This window comes from Anguilla anguilla, chromosome 9 (genome assembly GCF_013347855.1).
Source record: "Anguilla anguilla isolate fAngAng1 chromosome 9, fAngAng1.pri, whole genome shotgun sequence".
NCBI classification, from domain to species: Eukaryota; Metazoa; Chordata; class Actinopteri; order Anguilliformes; family Anguillidae; genus Anguilla; species Anguilla anguilla.
Genome location: NC_049209.1, coordinates 3,364,202 through 3,381,705, shown reverse-complemented (window position 1 = coordinate 3,381,705; position 17,504 = coordinate 3,364,202). Strand labels below are relative to the sequence as shown.

The following is a 17,504-nucleotide window of genomic DNA, read 5'->3' as shown; positions in this document are numbered from 1 at the left end:
GCCGGCGGAACATACGATTTCTAGGCAAAACGCAACTTTGAATACGTTCCCTTTTTTTCGCCCTTCCAACATTGGAGGACATCCTGTACAAAATACTATAACATCGCATTAGGATGAAGTTCCCCTTTACGCATCACATTTACATAAGATTTCATACATGTGAAGAAGTAAAGCCCTCCAGAACTGTGGCCAGAAAATGATTTCTAATCATCATAAATAGGTTTAGATCAGGGGTGCGCGACAATGGCCGATCCATTTCAGGATTTCGTGCCAACTTCCACACCCAGTTATTTCACTAGCTCGATCACATCTTTAATTGGTGCTGGTATTTGTATAAGCACCAGCTACAGCCGCAGACTGGAAGAGTATCCTAAAGATTTTACTGCACTCAAATACACAAATGAACCAGCATAGTTTATAGAGCTGTCAGAAATCCAAAACTAAGGTAACTGGTTGGAACAAAAACCCGCACACGGACTAGGCCTCCAGGACTGGAGTTGTGCACCCCTGAATTACAACATCATCAGTTTAACAAAGCTTAATCACTTGGTAAATGTCAAAACTAATAATTACTTTGCTTTAAAATTCATCTATAAAAATCACATTCATACTATATCTATCTTCAGGCTATCGGAACGAGACTACTCAAATCTTTCGAAAGCATGGATGTTTGTCTGTGCCTGTGCACATCCTAACCGTACCACAAGCCTTGGAAATATATAACTATATAAATCGTTTTTTTTATGTTCACAGAAACAGAATCGTACTGAAATGAGGTTGACACTGAAAATATATTGGCAATAAATCGGGGGGGTGGGGGGGTGGGATTCATGAGCATTCGTCTTGAACTATTGCATTCCCCATCAGCATTAGAGTGAAAATCCTGATTGCCATGGTGACGGCATTAGGCCTGTCAGTCAACACGCAGTTGACTAGGAGTATTAGCACAATCGAGCCCAGCCTCAATTGATCGGTTACGGCTCAAGCGTACAGTTCTTGAGTTTGGGGGGGGGGGGGGAAGGCAAAAGCACCAGTGATCCCCACAGAAGCAGAAGTGATCCCATACTTCAGAGATACAAACCCTTGAGTGAAAATATGCTGCACTGTGCTGCCTTGTGACTGTGCTTCCCTTGACCAAAAAAAAACAAAAACAAAAAAAACAAACACACCCTGCAAACTGAAAGAGGGACCCTACCTACCATCCCATTGCGTGTTAGAAACCACATTTGAGCGTGACGAGCCACATTTCAAAAGGCCCGGCTTTGCGGAGGGACTGCTCGCGCGTTGAGGGCTGCCGTTTTGCGGGCTTGCTCAATTTCTGCAAAAACCCGGAGACCACAAAACCGTGGGCTTCGCCAGGTCAAAAAATCCCTGTAATTAGTTTATTGCACAGGTAGGTCACTCTTTAAGAACTTGATTTTTGAAATGTGACTCGACCCCTCTTTGTCTGGTTCGAGAGATGGCGGGTTTTGTTCATGCATGTTTGGCTGACAGGCAGACAGAAGTAATAGCTATGATCCATAAGTTGTAGCCTATAAATACATATATTATCACAGCACCAGTGATGGGAAATATGACTGCCTGATTCCGTCTATATCAGAAATCACCTGCAGCGTGTGATCATTCCAAAGCTCAGGTGAGCCCTGAGGGGAGGTTTATAAAAGGTAGTGAGCTTTACCAATTTTGGCACACAACAAAAAACCTGACAGTAGGCGGGGCTGCATTTTTCCTGATTTCTACTTCCTGGAAATTGCACTTTTGACAGTGAGGAGCAGAGCAAGATCAATAAACCCATTATTAGATCATAATAAATCCACATTTTGCCACTGAGGTCTGACTACGTCAAACAAAAATAAGACATTGGAGCAACGGAGAGAAAACACCCTTTTTCCGAAGACTACTTAATTTGAAACGATGTGGAAAATGAGGCAGATTATGGTACGACGTGATTTACAAAAAAACAAAACAGAATCAATACTGTGAAAAGGTAAACGTGTTCAAGCAAACAAACCCCATTCCCTAAACCCCATCCCTAATCCCACCCCCACTGCTACTTCCCTAACACAGATCAGGCATGATAAAAGGCTGTCGATTTAAAAATAGGAATAATAATTACAACTCTGGAATTTTGCGATGAAAGAGGAGGGGACTTTGGCACACACGACGAAGGGTTATCTCGAGCTGTTTTCCTGGGTAACACGCTGGTCTGGCATGGCGGGGGGGTCTCACAGTCCTTTATTGAAATACACCCTCTCCACCCCCGGGTGACTCGCCCGGATCTTCTCCTGCAACTCCGGCTCCAAGCGGCTCACCGACATCGAGCTACAGACAGACGGACACACGGACAGAGACGAGCAGACAGACATGTGGACAGAGAAAGACAGACAGATTAGACAGACAGGCACACAGGCAGAGACACATTTTTAGTGAGTGTAACTTGTGGCACAGGGTTCAACATAGTAGAGTGTATGCTTCTTGAAATTAAGACCAAGAGACTCCTGTCCCCTACAGAGGATAAAAATGAATATCTGGGTCTCAGGAGGATATGAAGGTTTGTGGTGTATTAGCTATTATCATAAGGTGATGGAGTATATAAACTGGGTCATATTTCATATGCTATGCTATGATTTAACAAAATGGCCATCAAGTCTCTTTTCTGGAATCTATCAGCACCATTACTGCCCGGTTGGATGATGAATGCTGCCTGCCGATAAGTATCAAGAATTTAAAGGGGCAGTACGCCAAAAATAAAATTAAATAAATGCTCCCACTTACCTGGAGTGCTATCTATCCATCCAGGTTGTTTCACAGAGATTTGACAAGTTTTCTAGACACCCGCTACAGCTCATCCTGATACAACGGACGTCAATGGGACAGCGTCAGCGTTGTTTTAAAGCATTGTTTCAATGCTGGTTTAACGATGTTTAACACCGCGCCCCAGAATTATGCTGTTCTTCGGCAAAAGTAGTTTTTCTAAGAAACCGTGCAAAACCAGGGCTGTGGAAGCTCGTGAGTAAACATGTCATTATATGTTTGGAAGGAGACATTGCTGTTCAGTTTTTCTAAATTCAATTTTTGGTGCTTTGACCACCACAAAAACTTTGTCCTGTGGAGGTCCGTTGTATCAGGGTGAGCAGGAGCAGATATCTATGAAACTTGTCAGAAAAGCGAAACTCTGAATAGATAGATAGCACTCTGGGAAAGGGGAAACATAGCTTTCATTTTTGGGTGAACTGCCCCATTAAATAATTTCATCCAAAAATTTCAATTAGTCTCATTATAAACACATTTGGCACAAAAAGTATTCAAATAATTCTCCATTGGCATGCATGGCACTATTGGAGTCCAACCAAAGCAGATTTGGAAAATCCGCAAACTATTTACTGCTGCCTTGTATTCTGTTGCAGTTCACAGCAAACAGTTCTGCATCAAACCCCGACCCACCTCTTCTGGGGAAACAGGGCGCAGCAGAGAGGGGTGGCAAACACCAGGCTGGAAGGCAGAAAAACACAGTCACAAACAGTCCCCTAATATTCACACACACCCCATATACAATCAAACAGTCCCCTAACATTCACACAGACCCCATATACAATCAAACAGTTCCCTAATATTCACACACACCCCATATACAATCAAACAGACCCCTAATATTCACACACACTCCATATACAATCAAACAGACCCCTAATATTCACACACACTCCATACACAATCAAACAGTCCCCTAATATTCACACACACTCCATATACAATCAAACAGACCCCTAATATTCACACACACACTCCATAAACAATCAAACAGACCCCTAATATTCACACACACACTCCATATACAATCAAACAGACCCCTAATATTCACACACACACTCCATATACAATCAAACAGTCCCCTAATATTCACACAGACCCCATATACAATCAAACAGTCCCCTAACGTTCACACACACTCCATATACAATCAAACAGTCCCCTAATATTCTCACACACCCCATACACAATCAAACAGTCCCCTAATATTCACACAGACCCCATATACAATCAAACAGACCCCTAATATTCACACAGACCCCATATACAATCAAACAGACCCCTAATATTCACACACAACCCATACACAATCAAACAGTCCCCTAATATTCACACAGACCCCCATATACAATCAAACAGACCCCTAATATTCACACAGACCACCATATACGGACACGTGCCTGCAGCAGTTATGGGATCTTATGAGACAAGGTCCAAGGCCGAGTTATGAAATGGTATTCCACTATCGCCCCTTAATAGCAGAGCAGACAAAGTGACCTTCATTTTCCCTTTTCATTAGCGAGATGCCCTGTCGCACCTTTAAGACTAAGAAACACAGCCCCCTGGCTACTATCCCTCGTTCTTCAGATGCACGAGAAGCATAATGCATAAATGATCAGGACATGTTTGAACATGGTGATTTTGCAGATGTGGTCTTAAATTCCCCTTAAACGTAAATGGATGAGAGCTTCTAAAGGTGGTAAATGCTGGTAAAAATTTACTTACAATTGTTACAACCAATGCCATAAATGCCTGACCTCGTTAATAATTATTTGCATGGCACCCATAATACAGCACAATGTGAATTGCGCAATTTGCCTTTCACAATGCGTGTTTGGCATGAGGTGATCCATCTTGAGCAAGGACACAATAGTTGGGATTTGAACCCGGTCCAACAGTTATGAGTCAATCTCCCAAACCCACTCTTCCGCACTGCATTCTAACGTAGAGCTTCTTCTGTATTTATCATTAGAAAAGTGCACTAGCAGAATGTCAGCAGGCATGCCTGAGTGTAGAATCCACAGTAAACAAACAGCCACTTTTAAGCACAAGTTTTTAGCACAGACAGAATAAATCCAGCTCCACTCACCAGATTCCCACCAGTCCCACCTGTATGGGCGCGCTCATCCACGGAAACCTCTGAAAGAGAGAGAGAGATTATATGGGAGAGTGGGGGGGGGGGGTCGGCAGAGAGGTTCCGGTCGCCAGGGTTCCGGAATACTGCTGTTCAGTTCAGTCACAGACGCACACACAGACCACTAATCCTGTCCATTCGGATGCACTACAAGTCCTTACCGCAAAATGAATGGGCAGAAGACACCGCGTTGCATCCGATCCACGTGCATCTGCATTATGGCCGCTATTGCAATTATTAAAATCCACGACATGCACCCTTTTTTTGTCAATCAAATTACCGGCAGACCATCATACCTGTAGCTCATACATGAGTTACATTTCATTTGCATTGGAACGCCTGCACTGCAGGTAAGATCGTCCGGTAAAATTTTTTTTAAAAAGCGCTGCACTTCAGCAAACTACCCCGAGGCTTTTTGCATCACGTCCCGTAGTTCTTGTTTTTCCCGTCCCGTTTTACAACAGTGAAAATTTGGGAGCAAACCCGCCGCGGGTTGTATCCGCACCGCAGGCTGTGCGCATTTCCAGCGCTCGGGTCGAAGACGCAGCACACGGTTACCGTCGGTTACAACTGTGCGTTTTGCATGTTTTGGTGGTGGGTGAGGTGAGTTTCCTCCTCATAACGGTGCTATATAAATGCAATGATTCATTCATTCATTCATCCATCCATCCAAAATGATCCTACCTTCAGAAACGCCCTCTTTTCCAAAGTGTTCATCAAAAACGGTGGGATAGCTGTTAAAAGCGTGAAAACAAACACAGACAAATTAAAAGCACGCTTGGCATAATTTCACTCAGGGCAAAGACACACTGCACTGACCTTCATTTGCATCCATGCAAGCAAGTTCGGTTCTTTAAGCCAAGAATGAAAGGTTCCCACAGATAAGGAGAGGAAGCTGACTGTGTTCTACACAGGAAGTGATGAAATAGCACATCGGGATTTATATTAAATAATTAATTTTGACGGCTCAAGAGTACAAACTGTTACTTGTGCGCAGGCATTATCTTTTAGTTGACAGGAAGTTGTAGAGTCTTTAGATAAGGAAAGGGAAATTGTACAGGGAATTAGATACGGCATTCCCGGACCCTGGGGCCAAGGTTGCGATGCGATATTGTGCAACTTCAACTCACAGGAGTGTTCATTAACCGCATTGGGGGCAGACTTCACTTCGACCATGTGACCAAAGTACAACTGAGCCAGTAGAAAGTATATGAATGACTAAAGCACAAGAACAAACGTTGTAACAGAAGCAGTATAAAAATAACTAAGGAACAGAAATGCCTTTTATGGGCTCATAACCAAATTTTATGTATATTTTTTGTGTATAAATATAAACACACACACAAAGGCACAAATAGAGTGTTTATAAGCATTTAGGAAATTCTCTTTCCCAGAACAAACAGAAAATACTTTGAAAGTCAATTAGAACTTCCATTAAATGGGGAAATTAAGTGGTATTTAGTCTTTAGTGTGTTTGGACAGGTACTGACCCATTCCTGGGGAGGCCATGAGGATTCGGGACACCACAACCTGGGAAATGGCCTGTTGGGCGGCTTTCGATGACTCCCCCAGCCTGTTGTCATTCTCGTCCATTATTGGGATACCATGCTTCAACTCTCTACCGGAGCAAGAAGGGGACAAGAGTCACACGGGCTACAGGCAACACAGAGCCCGGAGGGGCAAAGCGGTAACGTAGCCTGACACGGCCATTAGGGATAGCACTCGCACATTAAAACCCTTATGAAGAGCAGGTTTTTTTGGAATGTTCCCCCCCCCCCCAAAGTTCTAAGTCAGTGTTCTAGAACTCCACTGCTTTCAATTATCAATAGCGATTGTGACATCAGCATTAGAATGTTCTGTTGAGAACATTCTAAATCGCACGTTTGTGACCTCACACCATAAAAGGTGGCTTAAATGCCACGGTTGTTAACTGTAGTCAAAAGGCTTCTGATGAAAATACATGTGTTGCACTGGCCCAGTGCTCTCACCTTTGCCTCATCAGCGGGATGTTGATACAGTTAGCAGCAGCTACGGCGGCGAAGGGGACGAATCGGCCAATCAGAGGCGAGACATGCTGCGTGAGGGGGGAGAAGAAATGTTACCGTGAACATCAAACACACACTGCCAGGGTACAGCAAAAAGACCCCTTCGCATTTCAGCGTGCTGAATTCCTGCCTCCCCTAAAAACCACAAAAATACAAACAAATGAGACTGAACGGTTTGCCACATTTTAGTTATGCTTTAAACATTTTTTTTTTTTTAAATGTAAGAAATGAATAAACTTTCTAACACACTGGTGGGTTAAGTGCATGGGGCTGTGGTTATGACTGAAATACTGTTAAAAACAAATTAATAAATTAAATAAAATAAAAAGACTTATGATTTAGAAGGCTGTTAAGATGGGATGAGTACCTTGGTTAGTGTGTTTAGCCCTAAAGCTGTTGCCACGGCGCCTGTCGTAGCGGATACGTAGGCTGTACCGAGCTGACTGCAAACGAGAAACTCCAGTTAGCGTCCGCCGCGCATAAACGCACTTCACACCGGGGGTTATATGTCCAAAACTTTACTGCATATAGGCTGTGGAAGAACATGACCTGTGCCACAAATGGCAGAAACCCCCGCACGCACGCACGCACGCACGCACGCACGCACGCACGCACGCACGCCAACATTCCAACACACACACACACACGCCCCCCGCCCCACACACACACACACACACCTGACAGTGATGGGTGCGTCTCCACTCCGGTTGGTGTAGTTCACTATGGCGTTAAACGACTGGTTGATCCACTGCCAGAACACAACCGCTGGAGTCGTTCTGAAAAGGGAGGATTTGATCATTAATGACCCGCGTGAATCTGATTTTCTTTCTCCTCTGTGGCAACAGAAATCGGCTACGCTGCACTTAGGATGCGAGAAATGCTCGCTCCCCTAGGAAAATTTTTTTTTTTTTTAATTTTAAAAAAAAAATCGCAGTTAAAGCTTGAGGCTCCCCTGGCCCACCTTATTCTTATGTCCCCGTGAGAAAGGTTTATTTGTGTGTGGCGTTATGTTTGTGACCAGCAGTGGTGTGCTAAAGGGCCTTTAGCCTGACCTTTATTTAATGTGGATTCCCTCACACTAGCCCCTTAGCGACTCACGCAGATCACACTTGGATAAACAACTCAGCACTGGGTCTCCATGGATGGCTTTTCAGAGAACATTCACTCCTAGCCCTAGGACTCGGAAGTACCAATGCGGGCTGAGGCTGTGCTCAGCTGTCTGGACCACTGAGGGAAGAGCACGGTCTCTTACAGTAAACATCCCTCCGTATCAACTAACCATCTGAAAGTGATCCAAGTCATTCTGGATAATGGCACTGGCTAAGGAAAGAGATGTTATACAGAGTTTGGAAGCATGACAAGTAAGGTAAAAAAAAAAAAAGCAAATCAGTGTCCATTCAGTGTCCATTTTCATCTCACAGCAATATAACCAATGGAAGAAACAAAACTGAAGTAAATGCTACGAACAGAAATGCATGTTTTCCGGAAAGCTCCGCAACTCAGCGCTCACTTATAGAATGTCATCATGCATCCCGTGATGGTCATGTTCATGGGGACCTGCGCGGACATTCGGCCAATCAGGAGCATCTTCTCCCCGGTATCCGGGTGGAAGGCAGAGTCGTAGACGTACTTCGCCCTCCAGAGTTGGTCTTCTGTGAGGCCTGGGGACACCACCCCCTGTCTTAAAAAAAATAAAAATAATAATTACAAAATATATTTTTAAACATTTTTATTTACCGTGACTAAATATATCTAAAATTGTACTGGAACCATCTCATCTATTTCTTTGTAAGCATCTTGGATATGGTGTAATGTCTTCTTTGGCAGAAGGGAGTTTAATAATCTGTGGTGGATTGGACTTGCTATGGTGAAAGTGTAAAGGACTTGCAATTACTTTCTTACTTTTGAAGTGTTCATTAAACCACAAGATGAAGTTGTATACTATCACTTATATGCATATATTTTAGAAATGTGCAAACAATTTAATCGATGTGAACCATGTTATTTCTAAACACAAGAGCTGAAGATATAGCACAGAATGTCCATTCTGTAACTATTTCTTACACATTTCAAGTTAACTTCTCATTGGTAGCCCACTAAAGGGACAAACTGCTGATTGGTTAAACTGGAAACAGCAGTATTGACTTAAAGTTGTGTAACTGCGAATGGTGGAAGTGTCATTATGAATTACCTCGTGAAAGACTCTGGCCTTTTACCTGTAGTCGTGGATAATCTGTCGGGCGTTCTCCAGTTGCTCGTTGGATAAGAGAATGTTCCGGGGGTCGGTGACGGTAAAGAAGTGTTTCGCGCGACCCATGAAGGTGTCCTGGTCCCATCGCGGCTCCTTGATATTAATGTTCGTGGGAAGCTCTGTAGTCATGGTGATCTAAGATTGGGGGGAAAATAAAAATAAAAAGCTGCACATGATGACATAGCGCCGATACATCAACACCATTCAGCAACACAATAAAAAGCGGTTCAAAACGCGCATTGTGTGTTTCTTATCTCCGTAATTAGTAACGCTCGGTAATTACTCTGTCGCAAATTTTTCATTATACATCAGCCTGAAGAGAATGTGTAGCCAACTGTGTAATCAATGATGCCTTAAATTTGTTATGGATTTGCTACTGTGTCTGGTTCGGTCACCCTGGGGCTCCATCATTACCGATCAGCTGGCGGGTCCTCTCGTCTCCACAAAAGCCGTTCATAATAAAGACGGACAACATCGAATAAAACTGCCGTTACGCTAAAATAAAAAATGATGCCGATGGTATAATTAAATACTGAACGCTTAGGTACTGAAGAACTCTTCGTGCATTATTAAACAGCACAGTTTTCAAAATGAAAATCACGGTTATAAAACGCCACGATCTTGCAAAATAAAATAAAAAATAAAAAAACAGGATAGTGGAGTATAGTCTAATGGTTTTTAAGTGTCTTAAACCATAAAAGCATTGATTTCACAGAAGCGAGGTGAAAAACCGTTCACATTATATCTTTTCCAGTAGTCATTAAACCAACCATTAAACAAGGCCACCGCAGAGTGTGGCATATGCCCCAACCGTAGCGCCCTCGAGTTATTTTAAGCATTCAGAAAAGTTTGTGTTGATGTGTTTATTTTGGGTTCCAAACTGAATTTTTGCACTACAAATCGCCAAAAATTTAATGCCAGCCCCCCCTCTTTTACATGGGCAACACCATGGAGGCGTAATATCATCTTTATATGGTCTCTGTTGTTCTCGACCATGACGGAGGTGATGCCCAACTTCAAACTGACATTGGAAACAGGGCTTGCAAGTTGATATGAGGTGAATCGTCTCCTCTCTTGGAGACGCTTCAACAGTGTGTAATATCTTATTTTCACATCGAAATGACAAAGTAAACATATGCTGTAAAAACAGCGCATTGTTTACTGATAAATCACGAGGCAATGGACTACTTACATCTTGTAACATCAATCTGAACTTGAAACAGCAAAGTATGGCATACGCCCCTGACTACATGGTCAACCACATGAAGGCAGCCATATTGGATGAGAGGTGGCATCACCGATCGAAACTAGCCTTCGTGTGGTCAAGTCCAATTCACCACCAAAAAATCAGCCCAATCCACAAAGGCGTTTTCTGTTAAATGAACAGGTACCAAATTCAAGATGGCGGCCATGGTGGCCATTTTGAATGAGTGGTGGCGTCACCGATGAAAATCAGCCTTCATGTGGTCAAGTCCAATTCACCACCAAAAAATCAGCCCGATCGACAAAGGCGTTTTCTGTTAAATGAACAGGCACCAAACTGTTGACGGACGACAGACGGATGGACGGGGCCTCGACATAATGCCCCTCCTGCCTCCTACGAATGCCGGGGGCATAAAAACTGCTACTATTTAGGGTCTCATAACTCACTGCAAAATTTGGGACGGGCTGCAGTGGTGAAGCTTTTGCTACAGCGCCTAAAAAGAAGCATACACTTTAAACAACAACAAAAAAAGTATTAATATGTCAGCACCATAGCACTGGTTATGAACTTGAGTCATTCAAGAAAATAAACAGCCTCCAGGCCACCAGGTGGGCAGACAATTACAAAGGATTGGTAGAACGTCTGACGTAGGCTACACGTGCATTAAACGTTTTCGTCACTTCTCTCACCTACAGTCAGTTTTTTTTAACCAATTCTTTTTCAAAATGTGATATATGAAGAGGTCTTGTAACCTAAAGGCTGCAGGTTCGATTCCTGGGTAGGGCACTGCTGTTGTACTGTTGAGCAAGGTGCTTAACCTGCATTGCTTCAGTATATATCCAGCTGTACACTTGTAATGTAATCTAACATGTTACTAAATGATAAAGTCGAGTAAAAGACAAGACGGGTACTAGTAAGCACAAAACCAGCTGGCTGACACCAGTTTACACCTGAAATTTCTGTTAAAAAGTGTTCAAGTCTTGAGAAATCAGCTGCAAGTTCGGTATTTGTAGAAAAGAATATGCAACAAGGTCAAAAAGTCCAAGCAAAGACAGCAGGCAACCTTGTGGATCACACCACGTAAACAGAAATGTTTATAACAGAACAGTGTACTACTGGACCGCAAAGGCTTACACAGCTTAGTTCATTTTTTAAATTGTTAATACCATTACGAAGTAGATTATTCTCACAACGTAATAAAGTTTAAAAACGACTAAATATGGGGTTTCTGGACAGCTCGTTCCAGCTAATATCCTGGGGGTTCCAGTGGATGCACCCCAAACCAAGTTGTGCCGGTGCTGCTTGTGGCCTGACTCCATGGAGTGGTGCATTATGGGGAATGGCACGGCGTGTTCTAAGCGCGCGATATAAATAAGTTTATTATTATTACAGCTGGTCACGCGATCACTCAGAGGGGGAGAGCTCCAGTTGGCTGGCTTGTGGTTAACCAACTCGCGCGCCGTGGTTCAGAGGCACCCGCAGAAGGAATTCTACTCCGCTGACACAAGCGCATAAAACTCGTCGTCGTCGGCCGGTGGGACTGACGGGTGAAAAGAATCGATAGCTGGCCGAACGACGTTCGGAAGGGCGCGTGAAACCGAACCGCTTCTGTCAAAGCAAAACGCGGGAAAAAGACGTCATCCAGCTTCCATAAAGTGACGCAGAGCTTCCGTGAACATGTAGGCTATTCGAAGGCTTAGAACTCAGCTGGGTACCAGTTGCCGAACTAAACTACTATTTCTTCTTTTAAAGGCTTTGCACAGGCAAAATATTGCGAGAGACTGGCAAAATGATCAGCTAAAGGCTTAGAACTCAACTTGAAATAAATAAGACCGTTTTATTATTGAACTAGGTAATTCCAAAGAGCTTGGTGTGCATGTGAACACTCAAATGATGGAACGGTGATTTTGACTGGACAGACCAAATTGTAAAAATACAAATTTGAGCACTTGCCAATTTTTGTTTTATTTATTAGTTTATTCATTCATTTGACAAACAGATGTATTGACCTTTATTTTGTGACTTCTGAATGTATGAATTGGACAAGTGCTTTTACAATGTTCTTCTGGCCTTTACGCCCAAACAGCAAATTTCATTTTGGCCTCACTACACTCCGATTTGTCCTTGGTGCCCTGTGAAATTTTGGCTTTGCTAAGGCCGAAGTGACCTTGCCCTTACAATGATGATATTTGAGGCCTGCAATGTTGCTTTTGTTTTTTAAAAGGACTGAACTAACAGTGGTGAAAACAGTTCACGGGAGAGGAAAGACAATACAGCTAGAGGCCGCCTAAAGTGGATTTCGGAAACACGAAAGAGGGATGCACATTCATCACGGTTTTCCCCCAGAAAACGAAGCTCACGTTAATAGGAAAGAACCTTTTTGGCACGAGAGCCATTCGCACACGCTCCACGGCGCGGCACGGCACGGCCGGCCTCTTCAGAAGAAAAGGAAAAGAAAACAGCGACTGATTAATGCCTCCAACAGGGGCTGCTGACTCAGCAGAGTTGCTATGGAAACAAACGGGCAACCCGGAGGGCTTTTATGGAAGGGCTAAATCAATGGCTTCCTGCACACCTCTGCTCCGAAGGGCTGCCCGTCACCTGGCTTTACACAACCAGCCACGAGTCTCAGTGTTGGCTTGACCCATTGGTTAAAAAAAATAAATAAAATAAGAAACATCTGTTAAAAACTTGTAAACTGTGGTTACAATGGAACCAGATTTTACAAGTTTTAACAGATGTTTTTTATTTATTAACAATGGGTCAGTGTAAGTGTGGTTCAGAATACATTCTAATAATCTGCAGTAGTACTCAAAACAAAACATCGGTTAAAAACTTGTAAACTTTGGTTACAATGGAACCAGATTTTACAAGTTTTAAACAGATGTTTTTTATTTATTAACAATGGGTGAGTGTAAGTGTGGTTCAGAATACATTCTAATAATCTGCAGTAGTACTCAAAACAAACACTGAATTATTGGAGTTCCAGTTAATTCCAGTACTTGAGAACCAACAGACGACAATTAATAGAAAAAGAATCCTACTGAGAAAGAGTAAATTTAGAAAACCCTTCTGAAATAACAATGAAAGACAAAGCAGGCTAAGACCGAGTACACAAAGATGAACTCATTCTGATACTATCCCCCTGAGACCTCAAAGAAAAAAAAAAAAAAAAGTTAAACCATTAAAATTTTGACATAAGTTTGTCTTGTGAAAATATTTTCAAAAATTTCATTCATTTTTATTTTTTACTGAATGACCCTTGTCGTGTATGTTTCAGCATAGCAGAATAGGACTCTTGAGATTAGGACCTGTGACTCATGTCCCCAACAGGGGGCAAAAATTAATAGGCGGTTCTCAGAAGGCCATTTAAACCAGTGGGGCTCAGGGCAAATCCTGATTAATCAGGCAGTAAGGAAGACAATAAGAAGATGAAGCACTCATTAGCAAATAAATCCGCATTACCCCTGAACTGCTGACAACAATACTTTGGTCCATCAAACCTCTTGCCTGCCTGAGCTGTTTTGTTCTGTTAAGAGACCACCAAGGTCATAAAATAAACCTAAACCATTTAGGAACAGTGACATTGAGCAAAGCCCATAGGTAGTGGTTAACCTGCAGGCCACAGTCCACATTAATAATCTAGCCAGGGAGGAGTGTTGAGTAACAGCATTGAGATTGTGTGGGCAAAGGGTAACTCCGGTGGTCAAAGGTTTTCCGAATGAGAAGGTTGCTTATACTTAATTATATAGGGCTATCCGGCCCCTCCCTGACCCAGAATAAAAAGCAAGGGCTGCTACTGTTTGGACACAGGGTACAAACTCGTTGTTAACCGGCATTGCTTTAAGAAAACAATGATTTGCATCGCTTTGAATCACCGTTACTACAGTGCACCTGAGCTAAGAGTCTGTTGGTGCAGTAAACTGCATGTCAAAATAATGAAAGGGCCTTCTCTGCTTTTCAAACACAAACACACCAGTATCTGTACCCGCTTATTCCTGGTCAGGGTCGCGGGAGGTCCTGGAGCAGTGGAGCCTATCCCAGCATTCAACACAGACGATGAAGGGGGCTATATTAAATCAAGAATAAATGCGTTTGTTTAAAAACATTGTACTTCTTAAATTTATTCAAACATTCTATTTCAACTGTTTTCAAAAGAGTTCTGAAGTAGCTCAACAGTATAGTATATAAATCTGCCAGTAGGTCTTTGAACAAGTGCCAAACTAATTCTGAACACCAGATAATGTCATTTATAAACACAATGATCAGTCATAAAACTCTAAATAGTTTTCCATATCATAACGACCACTCCATCACATTCCTGGCAGAAATGTAGGCTGGAGGACAGACTACAGTTAGTTAGCCAGCTATCTTACCAAAAAAGAACATGTTCAAGATGGCTTCACATGATGTCAGAAAGCACTGATTGGCTGCACCGATTCTTTTTAATATTACGAACATGTGTGTGCACACGGGAAATGTACAGTAGGCCTACAATGGATCTGCAATGGTAGTGTTGAAATGAATGAGCTTAAAGTGAGTTTAAGTGAGACTGGCTTACAGGGCTTTTCTGAGACTGAACACAACTATCAGTGATAGTGTTAATAGTTTACTGTCCACTTGCACATTAGACCAAAGTTTGCAGGTATGGTTTTGAATCCCTCTCAGGATCCAGCCAATAAAAACGACGCAAAAAAAAAATCATTCAATACATCTATCCCAAAAGAAACAACTACAACTGAGGACAAAGTGGGATCATTTGCAGTCACTTGATACGACACAGGCCAGAAAAAGCAATCGCACTCGAATAATGTAGGCTATATTTTTTTGGAAATCGGTTATTTCCTTAAACAATACAGGAAGATTGTTCTTTCTTTTTCATGAAGTGCACCTTACACGCTTCTGTAAGAAGCGTATAAGCTGAAACTGTCATTACATGATTTGCACCAAATAGGCACATAGCAGGAGCAGTTTATCACTGTCCTGCAATTAATCGACAGTGCAATGCACAATGTTGTACAACAATCACAGTGTAGGCACGACATCGGTGCAATGTATAGAACAGTATTCTAAAAAATAATTAGCCTAACCAATGCTACCGTTTTTCTTCTGTGGATTAGGTGCGATGACTTTAGATGACCCCACAGTCTGCATAACATAGCAGCCATTTTCTCATTCCAAGTATCATAACAGACTCTTTCCATTTCTACTAAATTTAAAATATTCGCTACACAACAGAAAACGACGACCTACATGCATATTCTTATCTATGCTGTAAACAACCGCAATTACAAGTAAAACAAGCTAAATGGGGCGCTTCTGTAGGTATCCGTCTAGTTAACCAATTCTGGTCCGAACCATTAAGCAGAAAACCCATTAGGAAGAAGAAGAAAAAGATCTGCAACAAAATCGCGACCAGTTAGCTATAGTAGCTCTCCGTCTTCCGCGACATAGAATGTGGACATAAACACTGCGTCTGTCACAGCGAAGACTGCTACATGACTTGACTAGCTAGGGAACAGCGTAAGTGATTCAGATAGAGTGCCTTCTGTGCTTTGCTTTGCTTTGCTGCTCCAGCAGCCATCTTTGGTGTAATAATTTTTCGAGATTTCATCATGCTGAACGCCGCTCAACGCAAATCATTTTTTAACAATATAACGTTGTGTTTATAAAACGAGTAAACAGACGTGGGTTTTTCCCCTATTAATTGGTGAATAGCCTGCGTTTCCATTCGCCGTATAACGAGCAACACTCCTAATCACCCTAGTCCCGTGAAGACCCTGCTGGATCAGGTTCACCTATCTGCATTACAGATCTGCGCCGCGGTATCGGAGTTAATCTCGTTAAATCGACCGCCTGATTTTGACAAGAGACAGCACAGGGGTGATGCACAACTCAGTTTCACAGGCAAAATTAAAGATACGCGTCGTTTCTGATATCTGAAAACGCTCGTCGTCAAACTGAGACCCTGTGAGTCTGTAGCAGATGTAGCCTACTGAAGAAAGGGAAACGCACCTGCTACAATGTTAAAAAAACAGTAACGCTAGATCCTTAAAAACGATTCTGAGCATTTACGAGAAGTGGTTTAATCTCAAACTTAACGTTTAACCAATCGTTTTGCTTCCTACTGAAATCCTAAAACAAGCGGTGAGCTGGTTTTGAAACAGTAACCCGTTAGTTCAAGCAGTCTCCACAGACTGGCTCACTGTAGACCAGTACAATCTGGAGCGATTTGCGAGACGTAGCTACACACTATCACTAAACACCTGGCTGGCTGTATGGCCAGCACTTGCTCTTCATAAAATGACTTAAATGTTTAAACCGGCACCGTTTTACCACCGACAAACGATTTTTAAAAAGGCAATTTCTTCTAAAGTTTTGTTACTTAGAGCATAGCTACAGAGTTGAAAATTAAAACGCTATCTTGCAGCCCCTGTTCCCCTACTAAAGTAGCCATATGTTGTCAATTATTAACACCACATGCAGAAATCAGTTTTGCATTTAGTGAATAGGTCGCTATTATATGTAGGCTATATAATCACAAAATAGCGCTTTTTCGTTAAAATGATCAAGCATCTGTCCAGTTGTGACCGGTTCATTCAGTGCCACATCCTCATGATGTCTATCACATGCTCCGCGGTTATGTACGAGCCAGATCTGCATTTCGCGTGCACACTGTAAATAACAGATCAAGTTCTCAAGCATATGAACAAATTTAAGAAACACCTTACACAGATAGCGATCTACTTACTGTCCGCGGCTTCTTCACTGTATCAAGATATGGTTTGACTGTAAGGGGTGTCCCTGATTGCTTCGTGAAGCGAACACTCTCCCGTATTCAAAGCGACCGAGGGGAACTTCCGGCTGCTGGTGAAGTGAACGATCACTTCAAAATAGCAGTCTCTACAATACCAATATACCTTCAGTGCGAATTGACTGAACGTCTACATCAGGGTCCTCAAACAGCCGGTGTGGGTGTAGGCTTTCATTCCAACCAAGCAGTTCCACACCTGATTCCACTAATCAGGGTCCTTAGCAAAGACTCTAGTGTTTGATTAG

The 17,504-nt window shown here is 42.6% G+C and overlaps 1 protein-coding gene across 3 annotated transcripts; it reads right to left on the bottom strand.

Moving 5' to 3' along the window:
* Positions 1-108: 108 nt before the first annotated feature.
* LOC118236488 (sideroflexin-1) lies at positions 109-17,413 on the bottom strand. Of its 3 annotated transcripts, none has more exons than XM_035434920.1 (11): positions 17,197-17,413; positions 9,207-9,376; positions 8,501-8,671; positions 7,668-7,766; positions 7,358-7,433; positions 6,934-7,019; positions 6,436-6,563; positions 5,630-5,679; positions 4,901-4,950; positions 3,445-3,492; positions 109-2,322 (listed from the first exon to the last, which is right to left on the bottom strand). In XM_035434920.1, the coding sequence occupies exons 2-11, from the start codon at positions 9,368-9,370 to the stop codon at positions 2,226-2,228; spliced, it is 969 nt and encodes a 322-aa protein (XP_035290811.1). In that variant the 5' UTR covers positions 9,371-9,376; positions 17,197-17,413; the 3' UTR covers positions 109-2,225. The 3 variants fall into 3 exon arrangements, with proteins under 3 accessions (XP_035290811.1, XP_035290813.1, XP_035290812.1); XM_035434922.1 differs by lacking the exon at positions 17,197-17,413 and adding an exon at positions 14,434-14,452; XM_035434921.1 differs by lacking the exon at positions 17,197-17,413 and adding an exon at positions 9,656-9,862.
* Positions 17,414-17,504: the final 91 nt, after the last annotated feature.

Bases quoted from the DNA above. Each gene is read 5' to 3' on its own strand.
- LOC118236488 (XM_035434920.1), bottom strand. From the start codon at position 9,370: ATGACTACAGAGCTTCCCACGAACATTAATATCAAGGAGCCGCGATGG. The intron at 7,434-7,667 runs GTGTGTGTGTGT...TCTCGTTTGCAG, and splicing joins GACGCACCCATCACTGTCAG to TCAGCTCGGTACAGCCTACG. The intron at 6,564-6,933 runs GTGAGAGCACTG...TTGCTCCGGTAG, and splicing joins ATCCCGCTGATGAGGCAAAG to AGAGTTGAAGCATGGTATCC.